The following is a 19,232-nucleotide window of genomic DNA, read 5'->3' on the forward strand; positions in this document are numbered from 1 at the left end:
ATCAAAGCAAAGATCCAGTATTTTCTGTAAACCTCCATCCTTGTCAGTGAAGCTGTGAGAGGAGAGAGAGAACAGTCAGCCAATCAGAGACTGTTGTCTCTGAACCACGGATTCATTCAACCTTCATAGTGTGTTAGGTGAACGGGGCTCAGCAGAGAGGTGGAGAGAGACCACGTCTCTGCAGCTTATTCAGGGAGTCAGGTCAACGCTGCTAAAGACCTCAAAATGTTGAGTTTCATGTGTAGGCTCCTCCCATATGGCATCATCGCATCAGCTGTTAAAGTTAACTTTACCAAAACACAGGGAAAAGTATTTAATGTCACAAACGAGACTTTTTTATTTTTACAGGATATGAATCTGTCTCAATGCAATACTGAGCAGCCCGCCGCTCAGACAGAGAGAGAGAGAGAAGAAGAGAGAGAGAGAGGGAGAGACAGAAGAAGAGAGAGAGAAGGATAAGGAGAAGAAGAGAGAGAGAGGGAGAGAGAGCAAAGAAGAGAGAGAGAGAGAGAGAGAGAGAGAGAAGAAGAGAGAAGAGAGGATAGAAGGAGAAGAAAGGAGAGAGAAAGAGGGAGAGAGGAGAGAGAGAGAAAGCGAGAGAGAGAGAAGGAGAGAGAGAGAGAGAGAAGAGAGAGAGAGAAGAGAGAGGAGAGAGAATGAGAGAGAAGGAGAAGAAGAGAGAAGAAGAGAGAGAAGAAGAGAGAAGAGAGGAGGGAGAGAGAAGAGAGGGAGAGAGAAGGAGAAAGAGAGAGAGAGAGAGAGAGAATGACAGAGAGAGGGAGAGAGAAGGAGAAGAAGAGAGAGAGAGAAGAGAGAGAGAGAAAAGAAGAGAGAGAGAAGGAGAGAGAGAGGGAGAGGGAGAGAGAGAGAGAGAGAGAGAGAGAGAAATGAGAGAGGAGGAGACGAAGAGAGAGAAGGAGAGAAGAAGGGGAGAGAGAAGGAGAGAGAGAGAAGGAGAGAGAAAGATGGAGAGATTTAGATTTTTAAAGGAACTTTATTTTGTCAATGTTCCCTCCTGTTATTTACAAAATAATCTCTGTTCAACAGGCCAATAAATACATACAGACATAAACACTCAAATACATGACATCACCTTCTGAGAGAAGAGGAGCTGGTCTCCTTCAACAGAGCACAACACATCACCATGGGCCCAGATCACACTGAACTCCTCCACATCCTTCATCTCTTTATAATAATTAAAATCAATCCTGATTCTGGCTTTCACCATCCGAGTAAACAGGAGATTCACATCAATATCAACAGAGTCATCCACCTTCCTCTTCCTGCTCACATACACCGCCATCTTTGATTGGCCCAGGATGAAGTTTAACAACTGACATTTATATTTAGCAAACCTACTGTACCTGAACCCAAGGATGAACATGTGTTTGGAGAAGACCTCCCCTACCTTACTGAACAGTTTCTCCAGCAGCAAGAACAATGGAGGCAGACGCACACACTCACAGTAACAATGAAACACAGTTTCTGTTTCATCACAGTAAGGTCACTAACCCCAGGACTAAAGACAGACAGGAACTAACCCCAGGACTAATGACAGACAGGAACTAACCCCAGGACTAACAGGAACTAACCCCAGGACTAATGACAGACAGGAACTAACCCCAGGACTAATGACAGACAGGAACTAACCCCAGGACTAATGACAGACAGGAACTAACCCCAGGACTAAAGAGAGACAGGAACTAACCCCAGGACTAATGACAGACAGGAACTAACCCCAGGACTAAAGACAGACAGGAACTAACCCCAGGACTAATGACAGACAGGAACTAACCCCAGGACTAATGACAGACAGGAACTAACCCCAGGACTAATGACAGACAGGAACTAACCCCAGGACTAATGACAGACAGGAACTAACCCCAGGACTAATGACAGACAGGAACTAACCCCAGGACTAATGACAGACAGGAACTAACCCAGGACTAATGACAGACAGGAACTAACCCCAGGACTAATGACAGACAGGAACTAACCATGATACAGAAGGAACTAACCCAGGACTAATGACAGACGAACTAACCCCAGGACTAATGACAGACAGGAGAACAACCTCAGGACTAATGACAGACAGGAACTAACCCAGGACTAATGACAGACAGGAACTAACCCCAGGACTAATGACAGACAGGAACTAACCCCAGGACTAATGACAGACAGGAACTAACCCCAGGACTAATGACGGACAGGAACTAACCCTAGGACTAATGACAGACAGGAACTAACCCAGGACTAATGACGGACAGAAACTAACCCCAGGACTAATGACAGACGAACGAACCCAGGACTAATGACAGAAGGAACCGAACCCAGGACTAATGACAGACAGGAACTAACCCCAGGACTAATGACAGACAGGAACTAACCCTAGGACTAATGACAGACAGAACCAACCCAGGACTAATGACAGACAGGAACCAACCCAGGACTAATGACAGACAGGAACCAACCCCAGGACTAATGACAGACAGGAACTAACCCCAGGACTAATGACAGACAGGACCAACCCCAGGACTAATGACGGACAGGAACTAACCCCAGGACTAATGACAGACAGGAACTAACCCCAGGACTAATGACAGACAGGAAGTAACCCCAGGACTAATGACAGACAGGAAGTAACCCCAGGACTAATGACAGACAGGAACTAACCCCAGGACTAATGACAGACAGGAACTAACCCCAGGACTAATGACAGACAGGAACCAACCCCAGGACTAATGACAGACAGGAACTAACCCCAGGACTAATGACAGACAGGAACTAACCCCAGGACTAATGACAGACAGGAACTAACCCAGGACTTATGAAAGACAGGAACTAACCCAGGACTAAGGACAGACAGGAACTAACCCCAGGACTAATGACAGACAGGAACCAACCCCAGGACTAATGACAGACAGGAACTAACCCCAGGACTAATGACAGACAGGAACTAACCCCAGGACTAATGACAGACAGGAACTAACCCAGGACTAATGACAGACAGGAACTAACCCCAGGACTAATGACAGACAGGAACTAACCCAGGCTAATGACAGACAGGAACTAACCCGGACTAATGACAGCAGGAACTAACCCAGGATATGACAGACAGGAACCAACCCCAGGACTAATGACAGACAGGAACTAACCCCAGGACTAATGACAGACAGGAACTAACCCCAGGACTAATGACAGACAGGAACTAACCCTAGGACTAATGACAGAAGGAACCACCCCATGCAGAGTAATAAGACAGGAACTAACCCCAGGACTAATGACAGACAGGAACTAACCCCAGGACTAATGACAGACAGGAACTAACCCCAGGACTAATGACAGACAGGAACTAACCCCAGGACTAATGACAGACAGGAACTAACCCCAGGACTAATGACAGACAGGAACTAACCCCAGGACTAATGACAGACAGGAACTAACCCCAGGACTAATGACAGACAGACAGGAACTAACCCCAGGACTAATGACAGACAGGAACTAGCCCCAGGACTAATGACAGACAGGAACTTGTTGACTGCCACTATCCCGTGTAACACTCTCCACTGGAGGTCAGCTACTCTTTTCGTTAACGGTGGTTTATATAAACTCCTCCACGCAGGTTGGACATCAGCCACCAAACCCAGATGTCCTCGCCACGGTGTGTCAGCCCGTTCATGGAGCTTACTCTTATTTAAACACAGCACCATCAGTTTATAAAAACCCTTCCCTTTCGCCTCTTTTAGGTCTAAAGTGCAGTGCTTTACATCTAAAAAACAACCAACATAGTTATCCAGACTGGGACGTACACATAACACAGGGAAGGAATCATCAGGCTGAGGGGTAATCAGCCCAACATTATATTGCTCCAACATGATGGATTCATGTCCAGACAGATTGTATTTCCAGTGGTCCAACAGTTTGGTGGTGATTCTGATTCTTTTAGTTATATCCATCTCTTCGGACATATTTTCAGCCAAAACATCATCAACCACATTTGTAACATTCTGACTGCCTTTCTTTTTCCCTGTCTGTTTGTTATTTTCTGCTTTGTCATTAGACTGGGCATGTCCTTCGTTTAAACTCTCATTTCCACCCTCATTATGTTCAACATCTCTCTCTTTTTCCTGCGTGTCTACCTCTGTTACCTGTGCAGTTTCTGCACACTCTGGCGCACCTGCCGAGTCTGATTCAGCCGCAGGTAGCACAACATCTGAGTCTGAGCCCCCCGGAGGAGGATCTACGGCCCGGTCGGCCGAACCGCCCGACCCATCGGGACCGGGGGCCTCCCCGCATCCAAAACACTTCATGGTATCAGAAGTTGCAAAAACAACATAACTGAAGCCGTCAACTTTAAAACTGAACGTTAAATTTAGATCAGCCACGTTGTCTTTCAAAATCATGAAGACTTGTCTTCTGTGACACACTACATGTTTGAGTTTTGGTGACTTGCACCCGAGCAGAACCATGTTGATGGGAGACATCAGCTGGCCGTACCGTGACAGCTCTTTGGCCAAATCATCAGTTTTAATAAACGGAGGAGCGGTCAGAATCGTGCATGGGTTTACGGTTCCCGGGGGGAAACCGGGGTGAAAGTATCCCGGATTACAACTCCTTTCTCCACCACAGTGTCAACCTTCACCACATCATCCAGGAAAATAACCACGGCCCTGTTCATACGGGAGGCAGACTTCACACTGTCAAAGCCCCACAACCCCCGACAGCATAGCTGGCCTCCTCCACTGAACAGCCCGCACACATGGAAATCCTCACCGGATGTCGGCGGAACTTCTCCAGCACCGCGCATGGCCGCCAGCCACGGCATTATACCCGGCTGACAACCAAACTAACCCAACCCTCCACCAACTAATAATTAACCACCACACAACCAAATAAACACATACTAAACCCTCCACCAACTAATAACTAACCACCACACAACCAAATAAACACATACAAAACCCTCCACCAACTAATAACTAACCACCACACAACCAAATAAACACATACTAAACCCTCCACCAACTAATAACTAACCACCACACAACCAAATAAACACATACTAAACCCTCCACCAACTAATAACTAACCACCACACAACCAAATAAACACATACTAAACCCTCCACCAACTAATAACTAACCACCACACAACCAAATAAACACATACACAACCCTCCACCAACTAATAACTAAACACCACACACCAAATAAACACATACAAACCCTCCACCAACTAATAACTAACCACCACAAAAACTAAATAAACACATACAAACCCTCCAACAACTAACTCACCACACAACCAAATAAACACATACAAAACCCTCCACCAACTAATAACTAACCACCACACAACCAAATAAACACACAAACCCTCCACCAACTAATAACTAACCACCACACAACCAAATAAACACATACAAAACCCTCCACCAACTAATAACTAACCACCACACAACCAAATAAACACATACAAAACCCTCCACCAACTAATAACTAACCACCACACAACCAAATAAACACATACAAAACCCTCCACCAACTAATAACTAACCACCACACAACCAAATAAACACAAACAAAACCCTCCACCAACTAATAACTAACCACCACACAACCAAATAAACAAACAAAACCCTCCACCAACTAATAACTAACCAACACACAACCAAATAAACACATACACAACCCAAATAAACAAACACACCCCCCCAACACACACACCACACACCCCACACAAAAAAAAAAAAAAAAAAAAAAAAAACCCCCCCCCGCTTCGGAAACCCCCTCTGCTCACACTCATGCATCCGCCCACACAGAGAGAGAGAGAGGGAGAGAGAAGAAGAGAGACAGAGAGAAGGAGAGAAGGAGAAAGAGAGAAGAGAGAGAGAGGGAGAGAAGGAGAGAGAGAGAGAGGGAAAGAGAGGGAGAGAGAAGGAGAGATAGAGGGAGAGAGGGTAGAGAGAGGGAGGGAGGGAGAGAGCATATACGGCAGTATATGGCGGTCAACATTGATTGTGTGGCAGGCCATCAATCTCTCTGATTACTCTGACACTGATACGCTCACAACAAGTTTTTATTATTGTTGATTTAAGTCAGATTTCATGTTAGTTAACAGCAGAGACATTTCTGACTAATCTAACTTCATAAATATTTGTATAAATGGTCAATTCCTTGACATTTGAAATGTATCTGTATATTTACAACTACGTTCTTCAGTGTTAAAGGTTCACCTGATGATTGATATAGAGGAATTATTTAAATTCTGCTCATAAGATAACTGTTTCATTGTGTTTATCCCTTCAGGGTGAATTTCAGAGTACACAGGGCTGCACCTGACCGACATGAAGGACGTGAGTAAATATCTCAAAGAAACAAACTGTTATTAAAGCATGAGAAGAACTGTAAGATTGGCTGCTTTATGATTTATGGCGCTGGTTAATCCCAGTTTGTCATTTCTGTGTAAACGTTATTGTATAAATTCAGTCTTAACTTTATATCGACCCCCTTTGGACTATGTCTTGACTTAAACATGATTTTATTTCTACATTCTGACTGAAGAAAGACATGCTATGGGACATTGCTGTTAGAGATTTATAAATGTTAGGTCACCAGGATGTCCCAAAGTGAGTCGCATGCTCGTGCAGCGACCGGCAGCAACTACGTCTGGATCAGTGTTTGTCTATGTGTTCTACTAATCTCAACTTGAATACAGTGGATCTGGACTGATCAACATGGTGGAATTGGATAAGATCTAACTTCTAACTGTCTTCTATGTTTGCAAAACCATGGCGCTTACAGTGTGCTTTATACCGTGGTTGGTGAATGATCAGAAAGACTCTAGCAATGCTCCGCCACATAAAAGAAGGAAGCAGGACAGACGCAGTGGTGTACTTCAGAGACCATGGAGACAGTCGCTCTCTCGTATTCCTCTACCATCCATCATCCTCGCTAATGCTCAATCTATCCGGAACAAACTTGATGAACTTCAAGCCCATGTTCGGTTTCAACACAAATTCAGAAGCGCATGTTTGTTGGTGTTTACTGAGACTTGGCTTTCGGATAGAGATTTGAATGTGGAAATGTCCATTGATGGATTCAGCGAGCCGATCTGCCTTGACCGTGTTGCCGGTGTCACTGGTAAATCACAGGGTGGGGGGGTGTTTGTTAATGATAGATTGGCAAAACAGTCGTTTTCAGAGAGAGACTGTGCACTAAACATGTTGAGCTACTGTCTGTATCTCTACACCCACACTACCTCCCCCGGGAATTCCCCGAGATATTTATCACCGTTGTGTACATTCACCCGAGAGCTAATGAGGAGGAAGCCTCGGAGTCTGGACTTAAAGTAACCCAGAGTCTGCAATCCATATCTAAAGATGTGCCCATGCTTGTGCTAGGTGACTTCAATCACTGTTCATTGAAATAAACTCACAAGAATTTCTACCAATACGTCACCTGCTCAACCAGGCATAACAAGATTCTTGACATGTGTTATAGTTCTGTCAAAAGAGCATTCAAGTCCCTCCCCCTTCCCCCACTGGGCGGGGCTGATCACAGTTGTGTGCAGCTCATACCAGTATATCTTTCTGCCCTCAGGAGGGGTAATATCATCAAAAGACAGATCAGCACCTGGACTGAGGATTCTACCAATCTATCAATATCTCTAAAAACCCTGTTAAATTTGAAAAGAAGGGCATTTCGAGAGGGCAACCTTAAAAAGTCCAGGTTCTGATTGTATATGTAGTCGGCTGCTTTCCTCCTATGCAGAACAATTAGCCCCCATCTTTCACCATATCTTCCAGCTTTCACCTAACCTACAGAGGGTGCCAAAGAGTTGGAAGCAGTCGATAGTCATCCCTGTGGCCAAAAACAACTATCCTAAAGTTCTTATTGATTTCACACCTGTGGCCCTGACTTCTCCTGACTGATAAAAAGAGATATCCTTACCAAGACTGCACATCTACTTGACCCTCTTCAGTTCGCACATAGAGCTGGCCGGGAGTAGAAGATGCCACTTTGACCGTAATAAACCTTGTTTTAAAACATCTTGAAGGAAACAAAAACCATAACAAGCTGCTATTCGTTGACTTTTCGTCAGCTTTTAACACAATCCTAGCCTCGTGAGACTGTACTGATCTGGCGAGCACCAGTTTTCCACTCGCAGATTAGTCTGGCATCTTGAGATAGAGAAACTTTGGAGCCGTTCGCTAAACGACCGACCAATCAGCGATGGTTTTGAGGCGGGTTTAGGGGGTGATAGACAGATGGTTTATCCAATCAGCTAACCAGTATTTTCAGACAGCGGTAGCCCTAATTCTGTTAGCCGCTCGCTAATGCTTTTTTCTCTTGGGTCCTTCTTCTGGAATATGGACCAGGAACCTGAAATGGTGTCTTTTATTCCTAAATTCTCGTTACACAAATATCCTTTACCGACATGTTGCCTGCTCGCTGAGCTAACGAGTTATGCTTTGCTTGCAGCAGCAGGGGCTTGTGGTTGTATTTTCATAAGCTTCGTTGATCTGATTGTTTGATTTGGCCCGTCTGTCACCAATAGAGACCAATTTTCGCCCCTTCCCAAAAGTTCTCCAACGTTAAGTTCCCAGATGGATATGCCGAGCAAATGCGAAGCAATCCATCTGGCGGAGTCAGTTTAACACAATCCAGCCCCACATTCTAATTGATAAACTTATCAATAATTTCAGATTCAGTGAGGGTTAATGGATGCATGTCTTGTGAGTTGATATCATTCACTGGGTCACCCCAGGGCTGTGTCCTTTCCCCTCTCCTCTATATTCTTTATACCGATGGCTGCCGATGTCGGCACTAAAACAGGTACATTTTAAAGTTGGCTGATGACTCTGTGATAGTCAGCCTCCTACATGACAGTGAAAACAGCCACGGTCCTGTAGTTGATGAATTTGTAGATTGGTGTGACAATGCATTCTTACACCTAAATGTGCAGAAAACTAAGGACATGTGAATTGATTTTAGACACAAACTAACCACTAACAACCAAAATACCATTATCAAGGGACAGACTGTAGACTCTGCTGAAACCTATAAATATCTTGGGACCATAGTGGATAACAAGCTCAAATTTACTTTCCACTCTGAGGGGTTATGCAAAAAAGGCCAGCAGCACCTGTATAGCCTGAGGAAACTGTCCAAGTTTCATGTTGACAAGTCCCTCATGATTCTGTTCTACAGATCTTATCTTGAGTCTGTCCTGACCTTCTCCCTTCTCTGTTGGTTCAGAACTCTTAACATCAAGTCCAAAACTGCACTAAACAGAGTTGTGAAGATGAGCAACAAGATATTTGGTGTCCAACAGTGCACATTATCAGACCTGTTCCATGGACAGATAGTCAGGAAAGCTAATGCTGTTTGCTCCGACAGTTCCCTTATTCCCTGAATTTCAGTCAAGTCTTAGATGTCCATCTGTAAGGAGTAACAGGTACAAGTTCTCCTTTATACCTGCAGCCATTTCCTTCTTGAATAGGGGTTGTAGGGAAGAGTCTTCTTTAATCTCTTGGCTACCTCATTTCGTCCTCTTTCTTTCTTTATTCCTTGGTTGGTTATGTATTCTAGTCTGTTGACTATGTGTCGAGGATGTCAGAAATGTTGATAAAGGGGCGTGTGTGTGTGTGTCTGTGTGTGTGTGTGTGTGTCTGTGGAGTAGGTGATGTAATATAATGGATGCTGATGTTGCTGTTCATGGCCATTGTTGATTATATTGTTCCATCTTTGTCGGCTGATATGTATGTTTTCCTACCATATGTAGGTCACTTTGACGCTGCTATCCATGCACCTTGTGCTGGTATTTATTTGTCCTTGTACTGTTACAGTTGTGTTCCAGGTGGACTGTGTGAAGAACTTGTATTTATTTATGTTTCTTGTATGTGTTTATACTTGCTGCACACCTAATCACCCTTCAGGGACACTGATGAAGTTGAAGTTTGGCATCGGCTGTGTCTTCTTCTCTCCGTGCGATGGCTCTGATCCTCCACCAGATCCGTCCACATCGAAGACAAACCTCGATGTGTCTGAGGACAGAAGAGAGGATCAGCTGAGTCCTGATGATCCAGAGAAGTTGAAGCAGCAGCAGCTTGTGGGTGGAGAGGCTCCCAACACAAATGTCAGTTCTTCACTTTAACATTTTTATTAATTTGTCAGTGATGAGACTGGGGTTCCTCAGGTCATTTCCCTCCAGGCTATAATATTGCTGCTGGACTCTTGTGCATGATCATTTTACTGAATAATAACAATTATTTAGTAATTCTGACATATGGTGAAGAGATGAATAAAGAGTAGAGAGTGCATGTAGAGTAGAAAGTGAAACAGTGAGGATCCTGACCTGTTACTAATCAACTCTTTTGGTTTTGTTTCAATTTCAGGACACTGTGAGTTTCACACCTGAGCTGCTGACTGAGTCTGGAAAGACTTCATACAGGTAACCAAATCATAAAAGCAGAATACTTTTGATCTCCTTTCAACACTTAAAGTTATTGCACACTGAGTCCTAAATTTGTGGACGTTAAAAAAATAAATACGACCTCAAGTTTCAATCATGTTAACACACTGCCACGATTATTTTTTAATTCATTTTAAAGATTATTTTTTGGGCCTTTAACTTGACAGGACAGTTAGGTGAGAAAGGTGAGAGAGAGAGAAGACATGCAGGAAATCATCACAGGTTGGACTAGAACCCTGGACCTTTTGCATCGAGGCATAAACCTCAGAGTATATGTGCGCCTGCTCTACCTGCTGAGCCAACTACCACAATTTTTGTCTAAAAAAATTAAGAACAGGCTACATTTTCTGCGGTTTTTTTGACATTCGTAGCAAGCATTTAGATGTGTTTTAATAAGGAGAAGGTATTAGCCTTTTGAGAAACGCAGCACAGAAAGACGCTTGCAGAGAGCAACGTATCATTAGTCAGATAGTCTGCTGTCAACAGGTCAGATGGTAATATCCTGAAGGATGATGATGATGATGATGATGATGATGATGATGATGATGATGATGATGATGATGAGAATAGAAGAGGAGATTATGAGAACACAGACAGAAAAAGGAGAACAACAGTGTAGTGATGGAGACAGAGAGAGGGCAGTGACACTCCTTCAGGTAGCCGGGGTACCAAATGCAAGAAGACACAGACAGAGAATGCATGATGCATTTTTAGGAAGATAGATCTGAAAAAAAGCATACGAAAATTTCGGACACAGTGTGAAAGGACCTTTATACTTTAATCTAATGTTCAGCCTTTTCCGTTTCTCTCATTTTAGTTCCTAAGGTGTCTGTATACTCCATCAGAACTGCATTTCAGATTATCAAACAGCTTCAGAAACTCCTCCACACACTCTTCAACTTTCACTTCAACTCCTTCCAGTGCTTCCACTTCACTGCAGCTGCTGCTCTACTCTCTTGTCCAGAAACTCAGTTTGGTCCCCAATTTTTTAAGCAATGCAGCAATCACATTTCTAGTTTTTAAGACTTGTTACTAGGACAAAAGTTGGATGGATTTTGTGTTTGTGTTGCTGGGCAGATTAAATCTGACTTTTTCCCCAAATCTGTCGCTCTGATTTATTTTAGAATCTGGGTGAATTTCTGCCAGACTGTTTTTTGTTTGACGTTCAGTTTGAGGTTAGGACACCTGATCAATCAGCTGAAGAATCAATGATCTGTCTGCTGGACGGTCGGATAGATCGCAGGTTGTGACCGAGCAGAAAGGAAGACTGAAACATGTAAAACTCGATGTACAAGATGAATAACAACACAGAGCGTCTGCACGGTTTAATCAACACATGATTTGACCCACAGACCGAGAGCTTGTTTGTGATTGGCCCTTCTGTGTCCGACAGGTTCAGGTGTCCTGGTCCAGGTGTGTTCCAGTGTGCTTTGACTGGACTGGTGTTTGTTACGACTCAGGAGGCGGAGCTGCTGTACAACACTGTCCAATGGGATGAGAGCCTCCTCCAATCAGCTGGCAGGATGGCTGCAGGGCCGCTGTACGACATCAAGTGTTCAGAGGAGGCTGCTGTCTGTCAGCTCCACTTTCCACACTGTGAAATCATAGATGGTAAGAGATGAGTTTAATAGAGCTGCTAGTTAGTAGTAGTGAAACTAGTACCACTGCTGCAATACAATAACTATCCATAAAACCAAAGTTAACCAGCTCTGTGTCTCCACAGCTCCTCTACCTGATGGCCTGTTGTCTGTCGTCCACATCACTGATGATGGGATGAGCATCCTGGAGCCGCTGGAGATTACTGACACTCACGTGGTTGTAAATGTCCCTCACCTCTTAACTTTGGCCTGATCTGGAATGTCTTTAAAAAACCTGTTAGCGGCCAAGTTCTGCCTGTCAGCGGCCAAGTTCTGCTGTTCCTCAGACAACCAAACCCAGCATTACAGACGCAAAATCTCAATGTGCTTCTCCTGCCAATAAACATCCCTCTGAACGAGGTAAAGCTTCATGTTACAATGTCTGCAGCCTGTCTTAAAACACCAGTGAGCATGTTGTAATGTGTTTGGGGGTTGTAGTGCTGTGGGTATTGATGTATTCCAAAACGTAGGAGGCAGGGCTGTAGTCAAGACCACCTTTGTCGAGTCCAAGACAAGTCCAAGACCGGGTCTAGTCGAGACCAAGTCAAGACCGAGTCCAAAGAGGTTCGAGTCCGAGCCAAGACAGAGTTCAGGACAAATCCTGGTGATTTCATCCATCCATCTTCATCCGCTCATCCGGTGTCGGGTCGCGGGGGGAGCAGCTCCAGCAGGGGACCCCAAACTTTACTTTCCTAAGCTACATTAACCAGCTCCAACTAGGGGATCCCGGGCTACTCCGGAGAAGAAAAGAGTCCAACCGCTATCCAGGGGCCTCATTTATAAAACCTGTTACGCAAGAAAAGTTGCGTGAAGCAGGGGGAAATTTGTCGTCGCAACATTCCTCGCAATAGTCGGGATTTATAAAGAATTTCCATGCGTAAAAATGTTCCCAGTTTTCCGCAAACTTTTGACCACACGTGTGATTGTGCGTAATGCTCCCAAGGTTTTGTAGACTGCCTCCCTGCTTAACCGGTGGCCTCCCACACAGTGCAGCGGAGGAAATGTGCTTTTCCGCCGCTGCTCTCCCCTGCCTCTTCCCGGGAAATGCGTTGTTTGTTTGGTGTGTGTGTGTGTGTGTGTGTGTGTGTGTGTGTGTGTGTGTGTGTGCGTCTTTATGTGGTCATGTCTGATTGTAGGTGTCTGTGTGTGAATGTTGTCTTTCTGCACCTGCTATTCCCACACAGTTACCATACAAGTTACCAAATTGTCACATTTCAAGCACTTTCACCTGTTTTGTACCAATAATGATCCAAAATCTTGTTTCTATTTTTTAACTTTTTAATAATTGAATTTCCTTTCTCACAAAAAACGAAAATGATCATATGATCATAAATGTGATCTCACAGGGGTAAATGGCAAATATGAACCATAAATTATGTATATCATTGGTAACTGAGCTAAATCTGTTAAGTATTAAGGCTGTGTAACAACAATATGAACACTACACAAAGGTTACGGCTTCCAAACAGGATTTAGTTTCGATGTTCTACCTCTGTTAGGAGCACATCGAGCTCACAATCACTGAATCATGATTTTTTCGCATTTTTCCGTTTCGTGATTGCTCCAGGCGGGGGCTATCTATCTCTTCCTCCTTCACTCATAGGGTTTTTGAACCATTCTTTGTTTGGCCCCTCACCTGAGACCACTTTGCCAAGGGAGACCCTACTAGGAGCACAAAGCTCCAGACAACACAGCCCTCAGGTTCATAGGGACACACAAACCTCTCCACCACGATAAGCTGATGGTTCCCAGAGAGGTAATCCTGGAGATTTCTATAACCAAATTTGATTATGGCAGAATTGGCGGACATCTTCGGTTGTTACAGTGTGTGTGAATCAATGAAATGAATGGCAGTAACGTTAGCAGGGCACGCAGATGTGAAGATAATCTAGTGTGTGATTGGTTATCAGGTGGCCAGCATTTCACTTTCCCTCCAATATTATTATAAACATAATAAAGACACCTGGACTTGGTCGACCGCCTTGAGTCCGGACTAGAGTCCAAGACCGGACTCGAGTACTACAGCCCTTGTAGGAAGCATATGAATCAATGTCCTTGTGGAGTCCAGGGTGGCAAACACACTCCAGTCTGTGTGTTCAAACTAGTGCTCAGTCTGCCACTCCTAACTGTCCTCACTTAAGGTTTAACACATTTGATGAGTAGTGTGTACTTCATTTTAAAAGTTAAAATGTTCTGATGTGTCTTTAGGTGAGGGAACAACATCATGAATCTAGGAACATCTGGGTTCCTGCCACATGTAAACTCATCAAAGATCAAAGTTACACCGTCCAATGTCCTCAGGCCATTAAAATACAGCCAGAGGTAAGGATTTCAAAATAAAAGTCTTTGTTAGTGCTGTAAGGATTCATCCTTTAGTTAACTTTAGATTCTCTGGAGAGACTGACTCTTTGGTTTCTCAGAAAGCAGATTTTGAGCTGGAGTTTGGACCAAACTACCACCCAACGTTTGAGATCCGCCTGCCTATAAACACACCAGAAGTGACTTTAAAAGTCAAAGACGAAGGACAGAGCGTCTGGGAGCATGACGTGGAACTGATTGGTAAAGTTTTGATCCACCTGATACAACAGAAGAGAATAGAGTTATGAAGACAATCGGTATCGGTGGCTAAAAGTGTGATTGGGGCATCTCTAGTTAACCAGACAGAATGTAAAATAACTCCATTTGTTCCCTAAAGTAAAAAAAAAACAGTTTCCTTTTCTTTTTAAACGGGACCCTTTCGGAGTTCTGCGTCAGGTTTGCTTTGCATCGCGGTGCATTTCACCGCCATTACGCTAGGTAGGGGGCAATAAGTCTGAGGTTATCTGCGAGGTGTCTGCCAGCCATCTGCTAACCCCGTCATTGTAACCAAAATATGTCTGAGTTTATTTGCAAAGCTGATGTCAGTAAACTAGCATGTTGCTACTCCCCATAGTAGGCTGCTAGAAACACCCACTATCAACACACAGGACCAGTCGACCAATCACAGTCCTTGCGGTCTGCGTCGCCTCGATGCGAAGTTACATATTTTTGGAGGTGCGTGTCGAGCTACGGCGGGGGGCTCGGAGAGGGGTTCACGGCGACAGAGAGGGGTCTGCAGGGGTACGCTGTCGATTCAACACAGAAGCATAAATCAGCCTTTGCAGTTTCATGTGCTGCAGCTCATCATCTATCTAGCCTGCAAACTGATGTTAGCGGTGCTGAATGTTTGTTTGGTGACTCGTTCAACAAGCTAAGGTTCAGGACTGTTCGTGTTTGTAAGTTAGATCAGAAGGAGACTTTAGCATGAAGCTACTGTTGTTGTTAAGTGTCTGTAGCTGCTCTTCCTGTGAGACAACACTGACCTCACTGCTTCTGAAAGATCTGATTGGCTGTTTTAAAACTAGCTCTCTATCTACATAAACAGAGAACAAACAGATTAATACAGAACAATAAAACTAGGGGGCAGCATCACAAAACCATGATATATAAATGTCTCCCTTTTGTTTTCTGATTACTTCTTAAAGGAGAACACAAACTGACAACAGTCTTTTCTCCGCTTGTCTTCCAGCTCCAAATCACCAAACCCCAGCACCAGCAGAGGACCGAGACCCAGCAGAGGTAAGAGACAGCTCCTATTTCTTGTTCAATTGCAGAATGAATATAGTACATATATATATATATATATATATATATATATATATATATATATATATATATATATGTATACTTCAGAACAGTATCGTGTCTGTGTGTGTGTCTGTGTTAGAGGATGGATACCCGAGCCCATCAGGACCTGACGATACCTAACGGTACCCGACGGGCTGGGCCGGGTTCAGACAGATATTTAGAAATGATGTTGGGGTTCTGGTCGGGCTCGGTCACATCATCGTGATAAGGCATTGAAGATTTTAAATATTAAACAGAGTATTATGTAGGTACGTGCCTGTGTTAACGTGCGCTTGTTTCCCCGTGTGAGCTGATGTCTCATCTGTTGACATTTCTGAATGCATTCCTACAGCTGATTAATAAAATCCTTCCACACAAACAAACAGACATGGGTCATTAGTATGAGAAATAATGAGATTTTAACTGTTGGGTTCGGACAGAAAAATGCGGCCCGATCCGCACTCTAGTTTGTGTGTGTGTGTGTTTTCATTCAATCATTCCTTCAATCTGGACCTTTGTCAAAACAGAAACAACGTTTAGTAGAAATACCGACATACAGACAATAACTGTTACACAATATTCTCTGATTTTACCAGGTAGGAAGGACAGCAGAGGTGTTGTTGAACACTCTGGAGGATCTCGGAGCAGAGGACTTTGAGACATTCAAATGGTTCCTGATGAACAGTGGTGAACACGTGAAAAACAGGCCCATCCCACGGGGCAGGCTGGAGAATGCAACACTGTTGAACACCGTTGATCTGATGATCCAGACCTTCTCAGGGACTGGAGCTGTGGAGGTGACCAAACTGGTCTTAAAGAAGATCAACAGGAATGATCTGCTGGAGAGATTGGCAGCCAGCAGCTGATAAACATCAGGTCAGTGATAGGAAGAGCAGAACGTGATGTATATGAGCAGCTTCATCAGCAGATCTGTGAGGAGACCCAAGCTGCTGTCTGAACGTGCTTATTGTTTAAAGTCATGCAGACAGAAAGAAATGATCCATATTGTTTGATGCAGAGAGCGCTTTAAGGATTTAAAGAATGGCATCTGCTCTGTTAAAGAACTTCTGGGGGAGAAAGTCAAGTTTGGGGCAGATTGAACAATGTTAACTGCAGTTATAAACCACTTTCTGGTTTTGTGGTGAAACATGGAAATGTGATGTCTCGCCATGGCAACTCCATTTGACAATTGTTTTTAAAATGTACACAACCTTTCATGGCAATGGGTCCTGAGATTACACAGACAACATGTCATCAGGGTAAATCTCTAGGAGGAGTTTGATAAAGTACAGAGGATGTAAATTACTCTAAAGTTGTACAGTAAATTGAAAATGTTTGACATCCTGTTGGAGCCTCTGATAAGCTTACCTTGGTATTCTTAAATATATATTTTTGGGGCATTTCGGTCTTTAATCACCAGGACAGACAAAGTGGAGAGAGAGAGGAGGAAGACATGAAGGAAACCACCACAGTCCCCTCTGTGTCGAGGAATAAACCAACTCATCTACCCAGGCGCCCCTTTCCCTGGTATTCTTACCCTAATTCTGACCAATCTCCCCCTCCTGCCTAAACCTAACCAATCGAACCCACGAATGCAACTATTATTAGCCAATCAGAGGCAGAGAAGGGCGGGACATGCCTTCGCCATCAAAGGAAATGCTAATTAGTTTAAGGCATGGCTCCAAAAGGCCAAGAGGAGTCTAGAGGTGATAGATGTGCCGACCAAATGTTGTACATCTAGGTGAAACGTCCCACAGGGACTGCTTCGTATGTGTTAATATATTATTCATATTTACATATAAACACATACTAATTAAACACTATTTTGTCCATTGTTGGTGTGCGCTTGTGAATGCAAGATCAGTGATGAATAATACTTTTATCATTAAGGACTTCTTCAACACGCATTCATTGGATTTATTGTTCATTACGGAAACATGGATTAATCTGGGTGAGTCCACTGCTTTTTCGGAACTGTTACCTTCCGAGTGTACTTTTATTAATACACCGCGTATGACTGGACGTGGATGAGGAATTGCTACAATACTAAAGAGTCGCCTACATTGTAAGCCTTTGTCGATGGCTTTTACTTCATTTGAGCTAAGCTGCTTTGAACTGGGTTTGCGAAATCCTGTTTTGTGCGCGGTGATATACCGGCCGCCAAAGTATAATCATGACTTTATTAAGGATTTTTCTGATTTTATTGCTGCTATAAGGACAAATTATGATAAGATTCTAATTGTTGGTGATTTTAATGTACACATTTGTTGCCCTTCAAAAGCTATGGCGAAAGAATTTTTAGATTTGATTGAAAGTTTTAACTTAATTCAACATGTTACAGGATCCACACAAATACATGGGCATTTATTGGATCTTGTATTGTCTTATGGGCTGCCTATTGACAATGTATTAGTGTCTGATGCTATTTTTTCGGATCATTGTCCGATCATGTTTGACTTCGTTTTTAACGATTTAGTAAAACCACCTGCTCTTGTGCGTTATGGTCGCACTTTTAAGCCCGACACCTCCTCGTGTTTTTCTTCTTCTTTTGCTGCTCATGTGCAAGCAAACAGTAGCTCCGCTGCCTCTGATATAGACCAATTAACAAATGTTTTTTTGTCCACCTGTTCTGAAGTCCTGGACACTGTAGCTCCAATAAGAGCATTACGCCCTAGACCAAAGCCTGAGCCATGGATATGTGAAGCCACGCGCGCAGCCAGGCAAGAGTGTAGAAGGGCAGAGCGCCGGTGGAAAAAGGATGGGCTGCAGGTGTCTTATCAGATTTTACAGGACAGCTGGAGAAACTATCAAAAAATTGTCAAGATTAAACAAATACAATATTTTTCAGAAATAGTTTCTCAAAATGTCAACAATCCACGTGTTCTTTTTAAAATCATTGGGTCTGTGTTGAACCCTCCACAATCCACTTCTATTGAATCTTCACCTGATACTTGTGAAAACCTTTTGGTCTTTTTTAACAGGAAAGTTGCAGATATTAGAGCCAATATATTGCCCCAATCTTTGAGCCTTTCTGTAAACATGTATTGTTCAGCTACTTTTTGTCAGTTTGAGCCAGTTTCAATGCTATTTCTTACAAAGATTATCAATCAAATTAAATCCTCCACATCCCATATGGATCCTGTCCCTACACACTTTTTTAAGGATGTATGGGAAACGATTGGCTCTCATGTTGAGGAAATTACAAATAGTAGCCTATCTTCTGGTGTTGTGCCTGCATTTTTTTAAAAAGCAGTAATTGAGCCACTGATTAAGAAAGCAGGACTTGAGTCCGCAAATGTTGCAAATTATCGTCCGATTTCAAAGCTTCCTTTTTTATCGAAAATTTTGGAAAAATGTGTATTTGTGCAGCTGCAGTCTTTTCTGGAGGCACATGGCATCCTAGATACTTTTCAGTCAGGTTTTAAAATATTTCATAGCACTGAGTCGGCACTTTTAAAGGTTTTTAATGACCTA

The 19,232-nt window shown here is 43.5% G+C and overlaps 1 protein-coding gene across 1 annotated transcript in view; it reads left to right on the plus strand.

Moving 5' to 3' along the window:
• The window catches only part of LOC120552637 (NACHT, LRR and PYD domains-containing protein 14-like), a 303,082-nt gene extending 286,101 nt beyond the window's left edge, over nt 1-16,981 (plus strand). Inside the window, 10 exon segments of the mRNA XM_039790817.1 lie at nt 6,309-6,355; nt 9,941-10,140; nt 10,400-10,455; nt 11,870-12,087; nt 12,200-12,313; nt 12,316-12,473; nt 14,322-14,435; nt 14,534-14,672; nt 15,661-15,710; nt 16,355-16,981. Coding sequence (XP_039646751.1) covers nt 6,309-6,355; nt 9,941-10,140; nt 10,400-10,455; nt 11,870-12,087; nt 12,200-12,313; nt 12,316-12,473; nt 14,322-14,435; nt 14,534-14,672; nt 15,661-15,710; nt 16,355-16,624 — 1,366 coding nt within the window. The 3' untranslated portion in view covers nt 16,625-16,981.
• The last annotated feature ends 2,251 nt before the right edge of the window (nt 16,982-19,232 follow it).

This window comes from Perca fluviatilis, chromosome 22, assembly GCF_010015445.1.
Source record: "Perca fluviatilis chromosome 22, GENO_Pfluv_1.0, whole genome shotgun sequence".
Taxonomy (NCBI): domain Eukaryota; kingdom Metazoa; phylum Chordata; class Actinopteri; order Perciformes; family Percidae; genus Perca; species Perca fluviatilis.